This window comes from Atheta coriaria, unplaced genomic scaffold (assembly GCF_025399875.1).
Source record: "Atheta coriaria isolate IRGN ID8LTWV9N9 unplaced genomic scaffold, Caltech_Dcor_3.1 hic_scaffold_9_pilon, whole genome shotgun sequence".
Lineage (NCBI taxonomy): Eukaryota > Metazoa > Arthropoda > Insecta > Coleoptera > Staphylinidae > Dalotia > Dalotia coriaria.
The window spans coordinates 5,167,254-5,190,338 of record NW_027045451.1 but is presented as its reverse complement, the minus strand read 5'-3'; the positions used below and the strand labels follow the sequence as shown (position 1 = coordinate 5,190,338).

The following is a 23,085-nucleotide window of genomic DNA, read 5'->3' as shown; positions in this document are numbered from 1 at the left end:
CACGATGCGTCGTGCTTACGTTCGAAGTGGTCCGAAGTTCTCGTGAACTCGCGAATGAGGTTCGCCGCAGAGCGCCTGTGCACAGCAGAACGTGTTTGTGTTTTCTCCGCCAGTCGCCAGCATTTCCTGACGTCACCAGCGCCAGCCAGCTTGACGCAACCGAAGTACCGAAGTAAACCAACGCAACGTTTCTAATATTTCGCCTGCAACTTGAATTGAATCCATCGCAACGCGTTTGCGATCGTTTCGTGCGAGTCCAGGTTGGTTATGTCGTCGCGATTAATGCGTCGTCGATGCGCCCGCGTTGTAATCGAGCCACCTTTCGAGCCTTTCGAGTGAACCCCGCTCGCCCGCTGATCGTCGAATGTGGAAGGTGTTTTTATCGCGACGACCGTGTGTCCCGTTTGCGAGCTGAGAGCTAAGCCAGTGAGCCCGTGCGCCCATCGAATGTGTGCCGTGTGCGTTTACTTCCTTAGCAGTGTCTAAGACGTAAACAAAACATTCTTGACGAGATGGACTCTCCAGTCATGGATACCAACAACAACAACAACAACAAGGGTAGTAAACCGCCACCAAAGCGCAGGTAAGCTTTCTAAAACCTTTTTTTTCTTTTACTAAACACTAAATATAGTCTTCGGAAAGTTTAAATAAAAATAACAATTGAATGAATTTAAAATAAGAACGAATTGCCCACGGCGGTCAGACGGACAACCTTGTTGCCAACCGAATGATAACTCCGTATATTTAAACGTATGTATTTGTTTAATTAAGTGCGGTTCACATGCGATGCGTGTTTGTGTTATGTTGCGAGAATGTGGAGCAATGCAACTGCAACTGAATAATACTCTGGCTACTGGCTACAAATTGTATTATAAAATAAAAATATGCATCCTGAAACACGAAGCGAACAAAACAAAACTGAAAATCGGCGTAAACAAACATTTGCTAGGGCGTAAATAAGAGATAAATAAATAGATAACATGTTATTTAACATTTGACTACAATTTAAGTAATATTTAATTACAGTTTTGTTGTAAAAATAACTTCGTTGATGTAAATATCAATTAGGGAACTTGTTTTATGCTCGTTTATTTGATTGGGCACAAAGTATATGATATTTTCACGTTATTGTTTAAAATTTTGGAATTTCCAAGATTATTTTTTACTAGGTTTTACCCAAGACTTTGTCCCCGTAGTTTTTTTATAGTATAAATTTCATTTGTTTTTATTTTCTTGTTTCTTGGACCTAAAATTTGTTAATGCTAGCATTTAGATTCGTTATTTTATTTTAACACGTTGAGGACGGCGTGTACCACCGGTGGTACACACGCGTCTGGTCTGTGGGACGGCGTGTACCACCGGTGGTACACGGCTCATTGGACACGAGACTTATTCATTTTTGACTACGCCACTGGTTAGGTTATATCTTCTCCTCGTTTCACCTATACAATCAGGGCCTTGCATCTTTGTCATCAAATGCGTCACTCAGATTACATATTATAATAAATAGTGACCGACCAAAGTTTCAGTTTTGGCTTCAAATTTGGTTTCGGCCAAAAATTGGATGAAACTTTTGGCAGAACCGAAACTCAGTGTTCGTGAATTATCGTGCGTCGTTCGGCTAACTCGCGGCTAAGTCGTGGTCGTCACTTGCCATCTCAGTTGGCACATAGTTTCGGTCGGACTCTAAAGATAAAGGCATTCATTACAAAGAAAATAAATAAATGGCGACGCAACTGCAAAAACAATCGCTTTTTGATACAGCAATGCATAACCACCAGTGGCGCACAGCTGAATTAATTAGACGGAGTTGAAAATGCTCAAACGCCGCCCGATGCGACAGAAACCCAAAAACCGCGCCGTCCTCAACGTGTTAAGGAAAAGAAAAAAATGGTAATAATGCACTTTAACGCCATCTAGGATTCTGTTATTTAACTATAACTATGATTGAATCTCTATACAAACTTTCATCCCTTATTTAACACCTTTTAAATCATAATTTTTGATATTTTAATAGTTATTCTGCTATTTCAAGCGAAGACGAATCCAAAAAGTCATAGATCATCTAAATCTGTCCACGCATTCTTGAGATATAAATGTTGTAACTAACGCGACTTTTTTTTACATATATAGAATGATTTATTTAGTGAAAAACAAACTTTTTAATGTTGTTTCTATGGTAACGAATTAAAAAATAATTGTTTTTTAATGTCTGTGCGGAATGTATGCACGTAAATTCCTTTGCATTGATTAGAAAGTCGTGTAATCAGCGCGAAAATGAAGTTCAGTTAGTTGTCAGACAAGTTCAACAGCATTGTAAATCAAAATGTGAAGCAAAGCGCGCTGAGTTGCACAGTTTTCCGTGCGGCAAGCGTCGACGACTTGCATTGGAATATGTTTGCCGTTGATTTCGACGCACGAAATTATGTGTGTAGAAACTTTGTCGAAATTAGGTTAGCCACGAAATACACTATACACGCTATACCCCATACACACACGTGTTTGAATATGTATACATATTCGTATGAATCTACAGCAATATTCGTATTAACACATTGTGTTTTGGTTAGTTGGTTTCAGTTGGTTGATAGTAAAAATAATAATAGGTAATAAAATTTTGTACGCCTGTCGAAAATTTCATTGAGAAAAACGTTGCTGTTGCTCCCGCTGTTAGTTTGAGTTGGGATTTGTGTGAAGCTGACTTGAGCTTAGGCGTGTGTGAGTATGTAATTTTAAAACGCGTCTAATTATAACAAAAACCTCGTGACAAGACTTATTTTGTTAGAAAACATTCCTTGAGTACATTCCACGTTTCGTTTTTCGAATGTTTCTGTTACTTCTACGCGGTAAATAAACAATATGTATTAAAATGGGAGACTAATTGAATTTATCGTAATTATAATTTAATTTCAAACGTGATTTTAATTGATGTGAATCTACATTAATTCAATGATAATAGATTAAATATAGAAATTTGTAGGAAACAAATGTTTCCATGAATCATAATTGTGATTTTATTTTTAAAATGAAACTTATTACTTGTTTATAGTTTTCTTAGAGCGCCTCCTGAAGTAATATTTGATACTACCTGTCTCTACTATATTTTGTTATCAGTATGCCTCATTAGAAGCTGTATTTGTTCCTAAATTAAATACTACTTCATTTGCCCGTCTCTTCCTCCGCGTTGATTTTAATCTTCATTTTAAAATAGTAATGCACGTTAACGTCATCTCGATTTGCATTATTTAACTATAACTGTAATTGAATTTCTATATTTCCTTTTATCCCTTATTTTACACCCTTCAAGTTATATTTTTGCAACGAAAAGTAGCCTATTCGCCTTTCCTTTGTCAAAATTATCTCTAAACCATAATTTATCAAGATTATTTCTGGAGCTTTTACCTGACAGCGTCACAAACAAAATAATGCGTTAGGATCATGTTACACAATGAAGACATGCACAAAAGAACGCCACTCTTGTCGAGATTCGAACCTGAAACCTTACAATTTATAGACAAGCAATTTACCACTAAGAACATGTGATGGCTCTCTACTGGCGAATCGATGGTGCTATTGTAAATGCATTCTGCTTCGCAAATCTTTAATTTATTAATATACTTTAGAAAGAGTTGATTAGAAGTTTGATAATAACAACTCATGTCACTTTAGTTTGTTTATTAAAATATGCTTTTGACATATGCTTGTTAGCGTATCGATTTATACTATTTTATTTATTGTTAAAAAAAGACTGTTTAAAATTATGTAAGTTCAACGTGGAATTATAGCTGTTAGTAGTTTTCAATGTCAAAGAAGTTGTTTACAACCTTTACTGCGTTACCTATATAACGTTTATATTTACAAGAACTTTTTTATATATTTTTATGCAAAATTGAAATTAAATTATAAAAGAAAAAATAACAAGTGCTTCGCATAGAATCGATCAAGGCTTTCATTCATTACCATTTATAATATCCGGAGCAGGAAAGGAAAGAAGTATTGTAAGAGCTATGTAAGGAAAATAAATTTTTACATTCAGCTCTTGTTCTATTTTCTTTCTTTAATTTCGCTTGGTAATAATAGGATTCAATTGGTTCTTAGTTTATAAAAATTTAATATTTTATTATTACAACACTTCACTTCAACTTTTTTTTAAACTAGAGAGATATTTGTAATATAATAAAAGTAAATGCTAGAAAACGCTAAAACTATTGTTAATTCAATTAGAGATATTTCTATTGTTACATCATTGTGGCACACTTGTACTATAGTACATAGGGGAAAGTAGCCATATTTGGACCATTTTTATATTTTTTTGATTTATAGAGCCACATATAAACTGTCAATAAAAATTAAGTAGCGGAAAAGTAACTCACAAGGCTTACCTACAAAATGATATTTTTGATTTAAGTAAAAATTATATTTATACCCCTGAAATTTCAATTTAAAAAAATTGTGTTTTTGGTCCAAATTAAGAAACCGGTTTCCTAAATTGGACCGCGCGGTTTCCTAAATTGGACCATGCTTTTTTAACGGCAATTGACACAATAGTAAATTTTAGTTTTAGCACTAACACAAGCACATTTTGTTTAAACCAAAGTGCGGCATTTCATACACTGGATCATTTCGAAGAGTTGTGCTCGTCCACAAGCTTTTCTAGGAGGTCGAAAAAATGATATACGTTTTCCCTGTTAAAACCCCGGTGCCTGTCTTCGGTCCAACTTGGGCAACTTGAAGAACCTCTCCAAATTAATACTATAAATTATAGATAAATAAATAAGTTTTCTGGTGATATAATAATAATTGTGAAATCTAACGTTTAAACAGCTTGACACCTTATGCACTTACGTCGTTATAATAGATTTGATAATCAAGAATACACAAAGTTGTTGTCACGACCAAAACACGCGGCAAGTTTTAACTCAAATAGTTGCATCAATTGTTTATAAATACGAGTAAAACAAGGGGCCTGTCTATTTTTGCAAAAACTTCAACAGTTCGCGGATATCGTGGTGGTCCAACTTAGGCGCTGGTCCAAATTAGGCTACCTTCCCTACTATAGTACACAGTAATAAGGAAACAAGTAAATAACATTAGCATTGCACTCGTTATAAAGTGCAGATGTAGTGAAGCAGTGATTAAACTTGTGTATCTATTTACTCGTATATTTGCCTAATTATCCTAATTAGGCATTTATTAGCGGGCTTAATTAGTTGATTCAGTTCATTGTTGGTAATTATTGGCTATCGGTAATTATTGCGTTTCGGTAATACACTCTCTGCCACTCTCGAGTGTTGTGAGTGCCGATAAGATAATACCAATATTCTGAATTTCTGATTTTGACATCGTACGATACGAGATACAATGTTTATCACAAACAAGTCGACTGGAACGAAAAATGATACATTTAGCACTTGCTAATTAATTAGCATCAAATGCAACAGTGATTTACCCTAGCAATTACCGATAAACTCGTTAAAATGTTATCATTTGCATTTCGCAAGCAACAAAAAAATCATTTAAATGTTATGACCTGAATTTGATTTCTCTTGCGCACACAGAGATAATTTGTAAAAGTGCAAATAAATAATTCTAGAGAATTCGCCGGACAAACACGTACACCACATTCGCAAAACGTTCGCGTGCGCGCGCGCGCCTACAACCGCGCGCGAAACGCTTTTACAAACGCGAACGCGTGATCATTTTGATTAATATTTGTATAGTAGTGTGTCGCTAGGATCAACGCCGATGTGCATTTCAAACGGGCAGGATGTGGTTTTCCACAGAAATAAAACTCTAATTATTAATTAAGATGTTCTTACGTTTTGTATCTGTGGTTTCTGCCACTTTGATTGCATGTATCATGCAATTCTCGTACGTCATTGCGCAACAACGCGAAATGCATTAATTATTGTATGCGAATGCATACAATACGTAAACGCGCAGGTTTCCTGTCCTTTGCGCCCCGCGACCGGAATTAATTAATTTTGTTGGCCAAATCTGCTTAGTCACATGCCGTTGTGCGCCTTTTGAAAGTAAATGATAATGCGTTTATCATTTAATGTGTTTTTGAGATGGTTAAATAATCGACAAAATGGCCGCGCCGTGTGATAATGCCAGTCGATAATAATTGAACGATAATTATATTTTTATTCGATTCGTGCGCGGGCTTAACAACCGTATTGTGACAGGTTATGTGATTTTGGATTTTATCGTAGGCAACTTTAATTGCATTGAGGTGCATATAGTTGTCTATATTGACATCGCGAATTTAATTTTCAAAACTGATTGCATATTATTACAAAATTAATGATAATAATTTTTTACATTTTTGAGTAATTTTTTTGTTTTTGTGTGTGTTTATCGATTATTTCTACGCGTGATGCGCGTGCAATAGATGCATATCAGACACGCGGGTTTAACGAACTTTTGGCTGCGCGCGTCGTGTTTGTATGTCGATATTAAAAATTAATCACAGCTTAAAATTCATGATGCCTCGCCGAGACCAAATGCATACTGGTAGCAACAGCAGCGCATGATAAAACATACAGCACCATTGACGTCTTTTAATTTCCTGCTGGCGTCACAGACAATTATTTTGTGTTTACTGATTTATTACATGCCACTGGAGCTAAAAATAGACATTTCGTGTCATCTTTGTAATTAGAAGATGATTAAAGAGATGTTTTATATAATTTTTTGTTCGATCCGAGTTAAATTGTGTGGAATTAGTTTTAATGTGCGTCAATTTATTGTAATATTTCTATGTCTCTCGATTGACTTATCTGGTATGCGTTAATGTAGACACTGCTGGTACACGGATAGTTTAGTGTGTAGTTTAAAACTTAATGTTGTTGTTTGGTGTCAAGGATGTTTTATTTATTCGTGCGTTTATAACGCGCGCGAATGTTTATATCAGGCGGGCGCTCTTACGCATAATGAGTACTGAGATAATAAAAATATCAATGTTATGATATTAATTCCATGAATTGGAAAAATTTATTCAGCTGGGCTAATTCCAAAGGTTGTTTTTCATGATAATTATGTTAAAATACGTCGGTAAATTTTAAGTGAAAGTTAAAATTTGGTTGAAAAATGAAAAAAGGTAAAAAAATTGAATTTTAACTGTCTGGAAATAATTTTGGAGCTTTCGCCAAGGTTAACTGGTTTCACTTGTGTAAAATTACAATGTAATTAATGTAGGAAGCGATTGGTAACAATATATTGATGATAACGACAAATTGCTTGTGATTTTTTTTTCTAATTACGATTAGAATGGTGTAATATACGTTTATTCTAAAATTTCTATCAAACATTGAAAAGTCCATAGTTTCAGCCAGATGCGCACCCGCAGAACCTACCTACACGTTAATTATCTACAATCGATTAATTTAAATACATGTGCGTGCAAATATTATCACTCTGGAGTGTATGTAGTCTTACTTTTAGCCTAGCTAGCACAGCTTTCTGTAATGATGTATAAATTGGTCGTTAATCGATCCACTTCAAAACGTTTGCGGCGTTTAGTTTGCGCCAATCGCGCGCGAACGGAACAATATTGGTTTCCAGCCGCCGGTAGGTAGGTAGGTAATAAATTAAACTTGTTGGATGTTTACCGGCGAACTTTGATCACTTGTCGTGAGCTGGTGTGACATTTTAGATTTGGAATTTAGTTTTAATGGGGAAATGCGCAGGCAAGCGTAGCCTTGTGCGAGACTGGCGTTGATAGCAAGATGGCCGTCAACGGCGACGGCTGGGATCGATTGTGGAGTTACATTTGATATGTAAATATAGTGCGTAAACACGCATATTATTTACATATTTAGCAATAAGAAATTTCTATGACTGACTAACCGAATGGTAATTTTTGTCGGTTGTGTTACAATTCTATTTTTAACTAAGTATTTTAATCAAAATTTGCTATTATTTTTATTTATATAAAGAAATTAAAAAATAATGAATCGTTTTCTTTTCTTATTTAAACATTCAAATTATTGTGTTATAGGGAGTTTTTGTTTTTATTAACAATTTTTCTAAAAGTTTGCTATTATTTAAAAATTAAACATTTAAGATTAAATTTTGTTTGGTTGATGAATCTCTGTACAACGTGATGCAAATTTTTAGTTTGGCACGATTTTTTCCTAGAAAATCACGAGTGATCACTGAAAATCATGCGCTTTTCACTCGTGGTTGTATCATCACATGACTTTTTTTTCTAATTTCCCTTTCGCATTCAAACCATTGTACAAAATGATGCCAACATTTTTTTATGAACATAAACTTTGTATTTTCTAGTTGCTATGTGTTACTTTCATCCTTAGTGATTGTTTTCAGGTATTTGCCAATCGAGTTTGACTACTTTTTACGTTCCTTTTACTAATATGACATATTCTGCTAATCTACCATAATTAATTGTGTTTTAATGACTAGATTGCGTGTCTACCTTTATTGTTTAACTGCATACATATCACCAATATTTTTGTTATGCCTTGTTATCTCATTTGTCAACTTTGTTTCACTTTCTCAGGGGTCGAGTGCATGTTGCGTCTCGTTCGGTTTCTATTTCCAACGAACGAAAAATTTCGAATTTATATTTTAAACCCATTCAACCGAACTGCAGTGATTTTTGATTTTGATTAATCATAGATTGAAGATGACACTTGAAATATCGAAAAAAATCTGTCTGCGATTAACTGAATTTTACCCAATCAATCAATCATGATTCAATCACCAAAGTAAACATACAACATAACATCGAGTGAAGATACCATTCCGATTACTGTAGGTCTAATTTTATAACCGTTTGTACTTTATTGTTAGTATTAGTTCTGTGGTAATAATAAAAAATGTCAAAGTCCACTTAAAATTAATGTTTGAGACACGTGTCGTTAACACTAGATATTTGTGTAGTGGTTACTTATTAGCTTGTAAAACAATTGAATTGAAGAATGGTGCCAATCAGATAAAATTTTATTGTGTTTCATATGGACAGGACAATAAGGTGCTCGATTTATTTGAGTATGAGCTGAGATTAATCTATGATTAATCCTAATCTGAAGTCAAGAGAAATAACATTTTAAAATCGTTTAAAAATGTGTATATATGTAATTTTTAATTTATATATTTTAATTTATTTTTTTAAAAGCAAATGTGAGTTTTTTGTGTGTGTTTGTGACGCTTTCAAGCAAAACCCACTCAAAGAAATTTAATAAATTTTGTTGTAGAGCGATTTATGACCAAGGAAAAGCAAATAGAATACTTTTTATTTTTAGGGTCTAAATAAGGAGATATATGTTGGTATATTGATTAAATCCTAGTTTATCTTATATAAATACAACAGAGTTAGTTGCACCATTTATAATTCAAGAATAACTCGACAGATTTTGATGATTTATGATTTGTTGGATTCGTTTCCTCCCAGAATAGCAGAATAATTAACAAAATATCGAAAATCATGACTCAAATGGTGTTAAATAAGGGATGAAAATTGATATGAAGATTCAAATTTAGTTATAGTTATCAAATTCCAATAGAGATGGCGCAAAAGTGCATTATTAGCATTCCTTATGTCTTAAAATTATAATTAATAACTTTATTAATGATTTCCACACATAAGACATTCAGAATACAAGAAAGCAATTAGTTATTTTATTGTGTAAACAAATTCACTCAGCAGACAAGTGCGAAGTTAATAAATAAATGGTCGAAATTTTGCCAAATATAATTTCGAGTGAGGTTTATTTATAGCCCGAAGATATAATTCTTTGTTCACAGGAAAAAACGAGTTGAAGTAGGCAGTTATAAATTGCGATCATCTTGCAATCGCAATCGTCGATAAGATAAGCCAAAATCGACCAATTTTGTAACAAAATAGCGACACATCTAGCCCAAATTTCAGTTTCACTTGCGGAATCGCGTGCGTGTCGCCCCGGCTCTAATGTATAATATTTATACAGTGTATAGTTTGCGTCGGTTTATACTAGAAATAACATAGTATCTATATATCTAATTTGTCTAGTTTTCGAGTTTTTTTTACCAAGCTTATCATTAGAATGAATTGTGTAAATCCAGTGCAACAAGGCTATGCGCCCATACAAATAATGGGACGCAATAATCAAATGGTTGCCAACAACCTAAATCCGAATCAAGTGCCGGCTAATCCGCATCACTCGCAACCATCGCTAAACAATCAATACGGATATTACGCGTCGGCGAATTCGCAAAATGGCGCCTTAAATATGCCGATAATACAACCGCTACAACATGGCGCATGTAGCAATTTCACACCCCGGTTCGACATTCCTTGTAATACGTACCAGAATTGGACGTATGATCAATGCTATGGGTATTACACGGCGGATGGATGCTACACGTCATGTCAGTACACCGATGTTATCGATATGGAAGACTTCATGTAAGCGCTTATCAGAATTTTGTCACGCAAATGGTTGTTACATGCACATTGCAATTTTGATTATAACGAGGTGTTTTATATTCGCATTTGAATGCGGCATTGAGTGCGAATAACGGACGAGAAAGAAGTTTAATGTTGTTTTGATTCAGTTTAATGGAGTTTGAAGGTGGATGCAATGAAATGCATCTGCAGGCGGCTTGTGCGTCATGCAAACAAGGGCATAAATAAACCGATATACATTTTAAATTGTATATTGTATCAGGGTTATATTTATCTGGAGCGTGTGTATGATTTTCAGAATGAGGTGACGCTGATTTACAGTCGTTAACGTTTTGTAACTAATTGTTATCTAATTAGGTACTTGTTTAACAATTAGATAAATTCATATTCGGTTTGTTCACCTTTTCAGATTTAATTACAATTTAATATTTTGATCAAAAAATTACTGTTACTTTGATTAGTTTAATATTTATTTGTATTTTTGCCTATTTTCCCCTCTGAACATTACCTACGCAACTATTGACGATGTTTTGACGGGTTATCAGACGTGGGGATTATCCCTCAAGGTCGTCACTATATTTATTCGTTAAAGTTCTGCCGGTAGAGCTAAAAATCGATGAATGATGAATCAGTTGACCTACTATTTCTATTTTCCTGACGCGACATAAACTTTTCTACGCTTCATTTTTTAAATTTTCATTTTTTTGCTTGTTTTTGCAGGAATAATGAAAAGCGAAAGGAGAAATCCCGTGATGCGGCGCGTTGTCGTCGCTCCAGGGAAACGGAAATCTTCTCAGATCTCTCCGCGGCGTTGCCCCTCACCCAGGAGCAAATTTCCCAGCTGGATAAAGCGTCCATCATGCGACTAGCGATTTCATACTTGAAAGTTCGCGATATGATTAAATTGGGTAAGTTTATCTGAATTAAACTTAAAATTAAAAACTGAATATTTATTCATTCAAAACTTTTTATTGAATTTTAGTGCCGGAAATATGCACTGAAGAAGCCGAATCCAAATGTTTAGACATCAAACACTCCGAGAATACTACAGAGTCTGTCTTTTTGAAAACCATCGATGGTTTCGTCTTTGTTTTATCGACTGACGGTGATTTTGTTTACGTGTCCGAAAATATTTGTGATTATCTCGGCATTAATCAGGTATTTTATTGTAAAATTTAAACCATAGGCAATTTACTAATCTATTTGATCCATAGATTGATTTATTGGGTCAAAATATATATGACTACAGTCATCCGTGCGATCACGACGAGATCAAAGAGATGATCTCGATCAAAAACAAGGATCAATTCGATAGCGAAGATACAAAGTCGTTCTTTTTGCGCCTCAAATGCACACTCACCGCAAAAGGTCGCTCGGTGAATTTGAAATCAGCGTCGTACAAAGTGATCCATTGCACTGGACACATGATGCACACTACAGATGATACTCAAGCTTTGGAGTCCAACAGCAATCTGCAGCATTGCCTGGTTGCGATTGGACAACCAATTCCGCATCCTTCGAACATCGAAGCGCCGTTACCACATCAGACGTTCTTTACCAAGCATAGTTTGGATATGAAATTTACTTATGCCGATGAAAAGTAAGAAGAGTGTTTTGTTGTTATTGAAAGCAAATATATTTATTAATCGTGATTTTATTTTTAGAATGTTGGAGTTTTTGGGTTTTGAGTCTGATGATTTGATCGGGAAATCCGTTTACGAATATCATCATGCAATGGATATGAATGTTATTTCTACAGCTTATAAATCATGTAAGAAAAATTACAAATTTTTTACGTTTTTACATTTTATTAACTTATTTATTTATTTTTTGTTTTAGTGTTTTCTAAAGGACAATGCGAGACAAATCGCTACAGATTTTTGGCTAAAACCGGCGGATATTGCTGGGTCCTCACCCAGGCGACATTGCTCTACGATAAAGTCCAGAAACCTGAGAGTGTTGTGTGTGTCAACTTCATCATAAGGTAGGATTTTTTAAAATTATTATTTTCGCGCATTTACAATTCGCGTTCTACTGCGTACTATTTTCTTTGCTTGAAATTCATTAAGAGACTTATTTATTCGATTTTCTTCCAAAATGACTTTAATAATTATTATTTTATCATTATTTACTGCATGTCGATGGGTCTCTTGAAAATATTTACGCTTTCAGGATGTGATTTATTTTACGACTTTGAAATTGCCATTTTTATTCGCGCGCCAACATTACATTCGTCTAGCTTTTATTTTCTTAATCAATCTCGGAAAAAAATAAACAAATTACATATTTTATACCTCGTAATTTACGAGTGCATGCAACGAATAATATTGAAAACATAGCGAAATGCAATTAAACTAAACGAATAAAAAAACTTGTGTGATGACTGTAATTAGATGCGAGATTGCAGCGCGAGTTGTAAAATGTCGTTTGTGCGCTTTTCCGACCTACCCGAATCGTCTATACAACTGAATCTATGTTATTTGTTATTGTTGGTATTAAATGCACGGAACAATCGGATCCGCCGATATTCGTTAGTCGTAATAACTCGTTACAGTGCAATTATCTCGATTTGCGGATAATTGTAGCCGACTTGTCGGCACCGGTCAATATTTATGGAGATTGCGTGGAAATTCATTCCTGTGTGGGAACAATGAATGCATTATTTATCCATTTATCAGCGAATTGAATCTGTTTTGTGGTTTGCGAAGATGATTAAATTCTGCAGTAGACTATAGGATTTGAGCCGCGATTGAAATCCGGCGCACGTGGACGAGCGCGTGCGCATCAAGGTTAACATTTGTTTATTTTTAATGCGGGTTGGTTCTGTTTGTTTACGCGGCCATCCTTCGAGTGGACTAAACATAGATCTAACGAGGCCCTTAGAATCCTAATGCGATTTTATTATTGATGATTACGCCTTCTAAATTTGCTAATTGAATTTCATTTTGATTTAAGTCACGTTACTTATTTAATTAATAGTAAATTATAACTTGACGAAAAGAGTAACGCAAAGGAGTAATTTTAGTATTTTAACTTATGCCAACGATGTCGCAACGATCCGTGAACTTTTGCTTCTGTTTTCGCTGTAATCATCCGCTTGCTATTTTTGTTTACGAGATGCACGCGTTCAATTGAACCGATCCATGTTTGCTCATCGAACAATGACGTGCAGCACTCGTGAGAATTTAAAAGTTATAAAATTTTGAATGTTTTACATATTTAAACCTGAAAATTACATTTTATTCACGTACTGCATCACGATTGGCTGGTTTTTACAACGAACTGTCCGCTCTGAGTTCACAGGTGCTTAAAATTATTATGCATATGATGTATACTCTTCGAGCAATGACACGCAACGCATATTCATAACTATATAATCACAGTTTTAATGTGTTACAAAGTTTGAAGCATAAAGTTGCTTTTTTTTATTTTAAAATTTCAACTTGCACATGCGCTGCATTTTTATGGCCTCTGATTATACAATGTTGATCGATTAATGGCGATTAATAACGATTATTTACCATTTCTCATAAATGATGCATTCCTGGCGTATCAATAAATATTTCACAGAACGCCACACTGTCACGAATTGAGTGGCAATGTATTTATAGGTAGGTAATTGCGAATGTAGTGTGTCCATAAAAATGGAAATGAGATGGCGGCGCTTTTTTTTCTACGTTTCTGATGTACCGACAACGTATGTCAAGGATGCCTAGCAATAAACATTATTTAAAGTTGTATAAAAACAATGTCAACAAAATCATGTCGAGTTAGACTTATTCTCTGTTAATATTTTTCTATTATTAATCCCGGGAAGCTACACCTCAACCGTAAATACGAATGTGATTCATGATACATGTTTGATGTAAAGTTGATAATGTAGGGCTATAAATATTATTTTTTATTACGTTTTCCGCCGCAATTGACTGAATGATTACAAATAATTGCATTTTATTGCCAATTAAAATATTTTCCGAATAAATAATTACTTTGTACTCAAACTCTGTTTGGTAATATTTCTAAATTCTAAATTACTATTATAGTAGTAAACAAGTTTGATAAAATAATCAAATCAACATATATTGTGAAAGAAAAAGTGTTATCGCTATCGATGCATGCGTGTTTGTATCATGTTTTGGTGATAATGTCTATGATGTATCTCAGCGTGGCCTGACGGAGGATTATGTAATGGCGCGCGACTCACGAATTAAACAATTTTTCCGCTCGCACATTTCAGGCACGGCGATAACACGCTCACAACACATAGCATCACGCAAACGCAAGCAGATAGCGATCGACCGAATCTAGTTAAACAAAAACATCATTCTTTTTGCACGCGAAAATCATGTCGGGATATCATCACAATAAGTGCTTTTCATTTAATACGTTTAGCTTCGTTTAAAAACTGTCAGCGTAACAATCTGTGATTTTTGTGAGCGTGAATGCGTTGGTTTTGTTTTAGTTTATTACAACTAAGCAATTGAAACGTACGTCATCGTTGTAGAGAAGTGTAACAAGTGCGTGAGGCGAGTTATGTTTAATGTCTGTCGTTTAGCGCAGCGGAGCGCCATAACGACAGTGTAATAAATGCGTTTGACCTCAATAATTTGGTATATTATGGCTGATAACAGCGCAAGGCACTGTTTTATTTAGAGTGTTGCATAACGTTGCGATTCTCTGTCAAGGAAGAAAGAATGAACATTCTTTGAATGAACATTTTTTTCTCGCCGCCATATTGGAAATCGAAAGATGCCATTTCAACCCCAAATGAGAAAATTTTTTAAAAATGCTGTGAAAATCGTTTTGTTATATAAATGCAGTTGAAGAACTATCAAAAATCACTTGACCTCAGTAGATTATCTTTTTGTGATTGTGATTTTAACGAAAACTAAATTTTAAGTTTGTGGTGCATGAAAAAAAGTTGTAAACTTGTAAAATTTGCATTTTTACTAACAAAATCCGCTACTTTTTAAATACTTTCAACTTTACTACAGCTTACACTCGAAAACTAAACCAACAGGTTTTAGGATCGTAAGTCTTACTGTAGAATGAAAAAAAAAGTTTGACGAGAAGTTTATATCGTCGAAGTCAAGGCCAAAGAAACGAAACATTTGATGTTTCGAACGCATAAAGTGAATTGATGCATAAATTATGAATTTCTACGCTCGCCGGCTGATTCCTACATAGAAACAGACATCGGAGCCTGTAATAACACCGAAAATACATTTGCGATTGTCAAATAATACACATTAGTTTGCGTTGGTACTTTTCCTATAAAACTTACAAGCATGTATATTTGCATTCGCAAATATGGAAATTGAACGGCGAACAATAAAATTTTTACATGAACAACTTAAAAGCGACAAACACAACTGGATTTCTATAATGCTTTCTACCAAGGCTACCTCACATATTTAAATATTAGCATATTACTACAACGGTGGATACAATATCACAATATCAGGAAATTCGTAAGAGGAGAATTTGAATAAAAGATGATTTCGTCCGTAACATGCGCATTCAAAATTGTAACACATTTCACTCATGACTAGATCACGATCATGATGTTAAGGTTCGGTTCGGTCTGATTCGATGTGCGTATGATGTAAGCCCGGCGCGTATCATTCTCAGATAGTAGTGTTATTAAGTATCCCACATAATAAATTATAATTGAGTGTGCCGGCTCATCACGTGATCGCATCGCGTCGCTTGCGCTCTATGTAGCGAGCCGCGCAATTGAATACGGACCGACGGTGTGTTTCATTCATTTGGCTGCCAACCACAACGGCGGCACGACGCTAGACGCTGAAAAACATTAAACAATCCGCCATCTGCGCTTGTAGAAAGTTGTCACACAAGTTTCAAGAGTTTATAATTCGATTGATTTCGCACTAATTAACGCTACGCCTGCGCCACAAGTGATATAGATAGATATAAAGTGCGGATTGAAACACAAAGTGAATTTATTCATCTAGCGAGGTGGAGTGTGCGGGCGAAATCTACGCCGCCTTCCAATTGGAATCCTCGTCGAAGATCCAAGTGAGCGCTAGCGCGCGTGCGCAGACGACGCCGCCGCTGCTCTCGCCGTTGGAGATTACCACCGATGCAGAGGAGGAGATTGACATCAAGCTGCCGCTTGTTGGTGGCCTGGAGGATAATTTCGTGCCGTTGACGATTACGCCGCCTGCTTCCGTGCCGGAGCATATTGTCGAAGAGGACGATAATAGTCGGCAGGGTCTGACCGAGCACAAATTTGAAGTGCACGGGCCGAAGACGGCCACGTCAAAGATTTTTGCGCCACGAACGGAAGAGATGAATAAGGGATTCCTCACGTTCTCGGACGAAGAACCAGGCCTTACTCGTAAGTATCGTGAGTGAAAACAACATCGTCGACAAGGAACAAAAGTTGTAAATCGACTGGAAAAGTGAAGAATTTTGTGTGGATAATTGCGAGGATTATTTCTTCAAGGGAGGAATTTGAGGATTACATATTACGAGCAAATTCATATTGGAAATGTTTATTTTTCGATTTGTGTTATCAGTGCTAATGTCAAATGTGCGAATGCGTTGTTTACACGCCGAAAATACCGAAATAGATTATTGCTACGTCTGCCGCGAGCACTCGATCACACTCGACTGCGACGTCGATTACACATTAATTTATATTATCTTTTATATTTGATTGATTTTACATTATTTCCACGGTTTTTCAACGTAAAAATAGTCGTAAACAAATAATTATATATCGGTCGGAGTTTTCAACCGTTTCCCAGGCACAATTAGCTCAACCTTGAATTGAAATTTATCGGTATTCGTGCTCGCAATAGCAGGATCGTTTGTTTATTGGCAATTAACGCAATTAACACAACCTGAAAATAGTTTCTTACCAGTGTCGTCGTTTCGGATCTGACGGAAATTGCAAGAGCGGTTTTCGGCTTGTTTTTGACTACTCTTGATTTGAAACAATTTGTTTTTTAACCCAGTGACTTTTCAAATTTGCATACCTGCCGATGAATCCGAATTAGAATGCGATCGGCCGTCGCATGCGTTGCATGCGTGCTTAACAATCGAGTTAAATTTAGCCCCCATCGTAAATCGAGGATGCCTGATTGCACAATCGTTTTAATTCGCGCAGATCAACAGACTAAGTTCGCGCCGATGCTATTTTAAGTTCACTTTTGTTTGTTTTTATTCAACTACGCAATGAACAATCGCAGGCAGCAGATTAAGACTTATGTCATGATTGATATATGAAATTCAACTTGTAATTAAAATTCTGCGGTTAAAAATGGTTAAATCTAGCTTCACAGGTAGCTTGAAAACCTTGAAATGATTTTTATCACTTTTCTTCCTTCTAAACGCATATAATTTCAAAATTATTATTTACATCTTAACACGCAACTCTACAACAATTTAAAATAATTGTATTGTATGTTAGATTTAGCACGAACGTTTGTTAGTCCGAGTTTTAATCAAATTCCAATCTAATTGTTTATCCACGCCCGCAATTATCTTCACAATAATAACAGATCGTGATCACAACTTTTGGATCCTAAAAAAAACATTGGATTATTATTTACATATCAACTATTTTAGTGTTGAAAGATGAGCCTGATGACTTGACACACTTGGCGCCTGTGGCCGGTGATGTAGTCTCGTTGGAAACACATCCGTTCCTCACGGACATGTTGGATGATTTCCTGCTTAAAGATGGCGGCTTTTGTCCACTCTTGACCGAGGAACCGCAGGATCCATTTATTGCCTACAGAGATTCGTGTGACCCGTCGCCACAATTGCTTTCCCCTAACATTCTAAAGGTTTTATAACACTACTTGAGGTCTAGAAGATTGTTTTGACCGTGATTGTTGTAGACTTCGGACTGTAGCCTTCCATCGCTAAATAGTCCCACTGACTCGCTCAGCGAGGAAGACCAAATGACTACATTTATGACCTTTCCAATGGAAGAGGATCCCGAGTTGGTCATGAAAGCACCGTATATATCGATGACAATTGGCGATGACTTGCCCTTGCTGAATTCAGAAGATCTCATGTGGAGCGAGGGCGTGCATGGCGTACAAACGCAATACTCTAATCGTAAGGGATACGCTGGGAATGGTGTGGCTAATCCCTCCGGGATTACCCCCGGAAGCACGTCTAGTCTGGCTGAATTATTGAGTGCCAGCGTGAGCAAACACACCAAGGAGGACATTCTTGACAGGATAGATCCCTATAGCAATAAAAGTAATTATCCCATCCAAAGTAATCTTAGTTTTATTCACATGTACTGTTTCTTCTAGGTGTGCATAGTTTAAGCGGAGTAAAGCGTGGTGCTACTCCCTATGACATCTCTCCCAAGCGGATAAAGAGCGAACCGAAGGACATGATGTCCTCGGAGTTGCTCCAGCAGCTGATTTCGAATAATACGCACAATGCAGCCGCGCGACGTGTGAAGAACAAGAGCAATTGGCTGTTGGACACCGGCGGTAAGAAGGCCGCCTGTGTCAGTCAGCCCAGCGACAGCGTGCTGATGAATTTATTGGTAAGCGGGTTCGATATTCGATCTGGATATATTTGTTTAGCGCCGAGCAGAAAGAATTGAGATTTTGGATCTTCGCGGGAATTTGTCTTCCCATGGAATCACACAATTTGTAAATAAATTATTTGTATAAGAATTTGTAACCGAAACGAAAAAAGAAAGACTAAATATTTGTGATTTGTGATATACATCGTTTACATGCAAGCATTGAGAAAATGTCTTTTATAAAGACTTCATGTAATTGTTTATTTAATTGTATTTTAATCATTACTCCTGGACTATTGCGAAAAGAAAATATGTTTTTGCCACCCTTCATTATTTTCACTTCTTTTTATATCGCTTCCAAGCTGATATTTTATTAGATTTATTGGATTTGTTGCTTATTAATTTTGAAAAGATTAAGAAATATATTGAGTTTTGTTTATTTTTATTTTTTTCCTTCGTTTTCACTTAATTAATTAATTATTTTCTCAAATCTCAGATAATAATCACTTTTTTATGACTTTATGAAAATAATTGTATGCATTAATGTCAATATTAGATAAATTTGCATAATTTTCCATGCATTTTCCTGTACTTTTTGTTTCAGATTCAAAAATCTCAATTCTGTTCTGGTATAGTCATAGTTTAATATTTATATTAATTTTTAATTAGTTTTGTGTTTAAACAATGACTAATTATTTTGATTGTTCTGTAGGATACTGACCAATCAATGCCATTGTCACCAGCGCAAAGAACATTAAACTTATCTGACCAGGAATCATTTTTGCTGACGACGAGAACAATGCAACCACCTTCGCAACAGATCCAACTACAAAATGCGATGCTACAGCAACAGCTTCTCCAGCTGCAACAAAAGCAATTCCTGCTTGAGCAACAGCAGATTTTGGATCAGCGGCAGCCGCATGCTCGCAAGTCCTCGATTTCACTGCTCGACCCCGAGGCGCTCGGCATTTCGTCGCTCCTGGATCTCACGCAGCAGGACTACGAAGTCAATGCGCCTGTTTGCAATAACTTATTACAGGGAGATGATCTTTTGTTCGCTCTGAACAACGACGGTGTTCTCAGCGATGGGGTCATCTAGCTAGAGGCTGAACCGTTTGCGGTTCAGGAGGATGATCATGTTACAGATACAAATGAAACGAATGAAATTATGCTTACAACAGATACAATAGACTTAGATACGAATGAAGCAACCGCAGATGATATTTCTATTTCAAACGACCAACTTGAACAGGAATCTAACGCAAAACCACAAACGCTGCGTGTACAATCTTTTAAGATAGTAAATTGTAACCGAAGCAACCAAAATATTATTTTGTTAATTCAATGAATTGAAGTTAAGTGCTAAAATGTAACTATTGACTGATTTACGAAGGGTACACATTAATCATAAGCAAACACAAACTACTACAAATGGAACAAATATCTTAAAATATTGTACAAGTACTGATTATCTCATTGCAAACATTTTACCATTGACCGGACTCAAGTGTCACTTTTACTCTTTGCACTTTTCAAATCCCACGCACTGATCCTCAAACTGCCATCATGACATTTCAATTCATCATCATTTAGCAAGACATTAGTCCCTAAGAGTAGCAAATAACGCGAAAAGTTAATATATATTTTCAATTAATGAAGGTTTGGTTTCTGATTTGTACTTGTATAAAATCTAAACTTTGATTTGATTTAAGAATTTACACCACTTTAGCATAAATAATTTGCTCGATATCTTACTTATTTACATAGATATTAAATTAATGGCCTTACGGGAATTTCAATTAAAATTAAGCGTTCGTTAACTCAGGAGCGAGTAAATGCTTTGTGTTATGTAGAAGAAAATGGTAACGTAATAATATAGCAAGAAAAAAACTGCAAATAATTGATGGATACGATTGCGCACGAGAATCTACGTCAAGAATTCTATATGAATTGTAGCAATTATAATATGTAATCCATGCTAGTAATAAGCAAATCATGTTGAAATAGATCTGTTAATAATATAATATTTACATCAATGGATGATGACGAACTGGTAACGGGTCGAGGATACATTTCGATTCACTACTGCAACTTCAGATATCATTACAACAAATGTTACAAGAACATTGTATATTTTCGCCGGGTTTATTTTAATAAGGAAATGATTGCAACAATATGTTAACAAATATTGTAATTCATACATACATATATCGGACAGTAGTATAAACAATAAGATATATAAATATACATGTACTTTTTTAGTAACTTATTTGTTTTATTTCAGCGCGCATACTCTGCTTATGTGTTGAACGCAGTGCGCTCTGCTTAGTTCTAGTTCGGCGCCGTTTGTTGGTTGAGCCGAACGTGTTCTTAAGTTCCTTACGGTTCCTGCAGTTTCCTTTTTGCGTGTCCTTGTCGGAAATACTGCGCTGCAGATGCGTGCGCAGTCTTATCGCAGGTTGTCGCATGCGCTCGCAGCTTGTTCGGCTGCGCGATGCACTCTGCTTAGTTAGTTCTGTGCGGGTCGTTTGCTGAGTCAGTGGTATTTCTCGCGGCTTCTATAGTTTTCTTGTTTAGTTTGTAAATTCAGTAAATCGCGCTCGAGTTCGATCGTCTATCGACTGTGTTTACTTGTATCGGACTAATGCACCTGAGTCTGACATCGTAGAAGGACCATTCTTGCATCAGATTGTAAGTATTTAATTTCATTATCATATTTCTAAATAACTTTTGTGTTTATCTCACAAATTGACCCCCAAAATTGTATTTTTATGTTCGAAGGACTAATTTTTGCTGGTTTTAGGGATATTGCACCTGAAGTCGACATCGTAGCAGAACCATTCTTGCATCAGATTGTAAGTATTTAATTTCTTTATCATTTACCCAAATAACTTTTGTGATTATCTCACAAATTGACCCCCAAAATTGCATTTATATGTCCCAAGGACTAATTTTTACTTGTTTTAGGGATATTGCACCTGAGCCTGACATCGAAGGATGACCATTCTTGCATCAGATTGTAAGTAATTAATTTCTTTATCATTTTCATACATAACTTTTATAAATAACGTATGAATTAGCGAGAAAAAAATCCTTTTTGTGTTGCGAAGCACTGATTTAGCTGGTTTTCGGGGTTTAGCATCAGCGAGGTCCCTAACGATGTAAAATTTAATTCTTCATGGCGTTGTATTCTAATGTCGTAGGAGATGTACCTGCAGAACATGTATTGTTAGTTAAATTGTACGTTTCGTACGTTGTTATATCGATAACTTGTAACTGTTTGTTTACATTTAGTCATTTTTAATAGTTTTTGGATTATAAATAAAATGGTTTGTGTTTTATTAATATTCGTTCAAGTGAGTGAAATAGAATACCAGGATAAGGTGATAGGAGGTGAGTTACAATAAGAGAGCAATATCTAAGTTTCATATTCAATCCATGTTCTTTATATGATATTATTCTACACTTTGTTTATACTTTCAGTTCGACCTTGGCTTGCGCACCACGCTGTGCGCTGCCATTTGAAATTTGACCAGTACTGCACCGGTCGCCGTGTGTCGTCGGCTTCAAGTGACAATTCGCTATACTGCTCAGAACATCTTGCGTTGTCGTATTGGCGTATCGACTTGAGACTTAAGACACCACGTGCGCGTGTTTAAGCCATCAATATGGCAATATGGTATTGTTAATTAGAGGGGATATATTTTATTAAAAAAGAAGATTGTATTGTTAAATACAAAAAACTCAATTTAAAATTAAAATCTTATTCATACTTCTTTGCGATATCCTCTTTGTCGTTTTCAGGATATGCATCTTAAATCAAATTTCATATGATGCTTATGTGAGTGCAACATTGCTAAGGCATGTGTTGGTGTTTTTAAAAAGTTGAATAAAGTAGAAACATAAATAGAAGAATCAAATATTAATGATAAAAACACTCTGTGGTCGAGTGGAGACGTGCACCTGCTGGCATGCTAGCAGACACGGATCGAATCTCGGGGATGGAAGGCATTTTTCTCAAATATAAAAATGTCAGGTGTAATTTGGGTTGCATATATGAATTGCAACGAAATATAAGAGAAATTGAAATACAAGTGAAGGCAATAAGAGAAGTAAGAAATTAAGTGGAGAAACGAGAACAGAGAAATAGAAG

The 23,085-nt window shown here is 35.7% G+C and overlaps 1 protein-coding gene across 3 annotated transcripts; it reads left to right on the top strand.

The window, feature by feature from the left end:
* Positions 1-22: 22 nt before the first annotated feature.
* LOC135799596 (protein similar-like) lies at positions 23-21,197 on the top strand. 3 transcript variants are annotated; one of them, XM_065312747.1, is made up of 11 exons: positions 23-583; positions 11,132-11,319; positions 11,394-11,569; positions 11,626-12,011; positions 12,076-12,182; positions 12,251-12,395; positions 16,387-16,781; positions 18,008-18,228; positions 18,283-18,652; positions 18,709-18,950; positions 19,645-21,197. In XM_065312747.1, exons 1-11 carry the CDS (start codon positions 513-515, stop codon positions 20,029-20,031), a joined length of 2,688 nt encoding a protein of 895 aa, XP_065168819.1. In that variant the 5' UTR covers positions 23-512; the 3' UTR covers positions 20,032-21,197. The 3 variants fall into 3 exon arrangements, with proteins under 3 accessions (XP_065168819.1, XP_065168817.1, XP_065168818.1); XM_065312745.1 differs by lacking the exon at positions 23-583 and adding an exon at positions 9,983-10,411; XM_065312746.1 differs by lacking the exon at positions 23-583 and adding an exon at positions 9,993-10,411 and having other exon boundaries at positions 16,387-16,772.
* Positions 21,198-23,085: the final 1,888 nt, after the last annotated feature.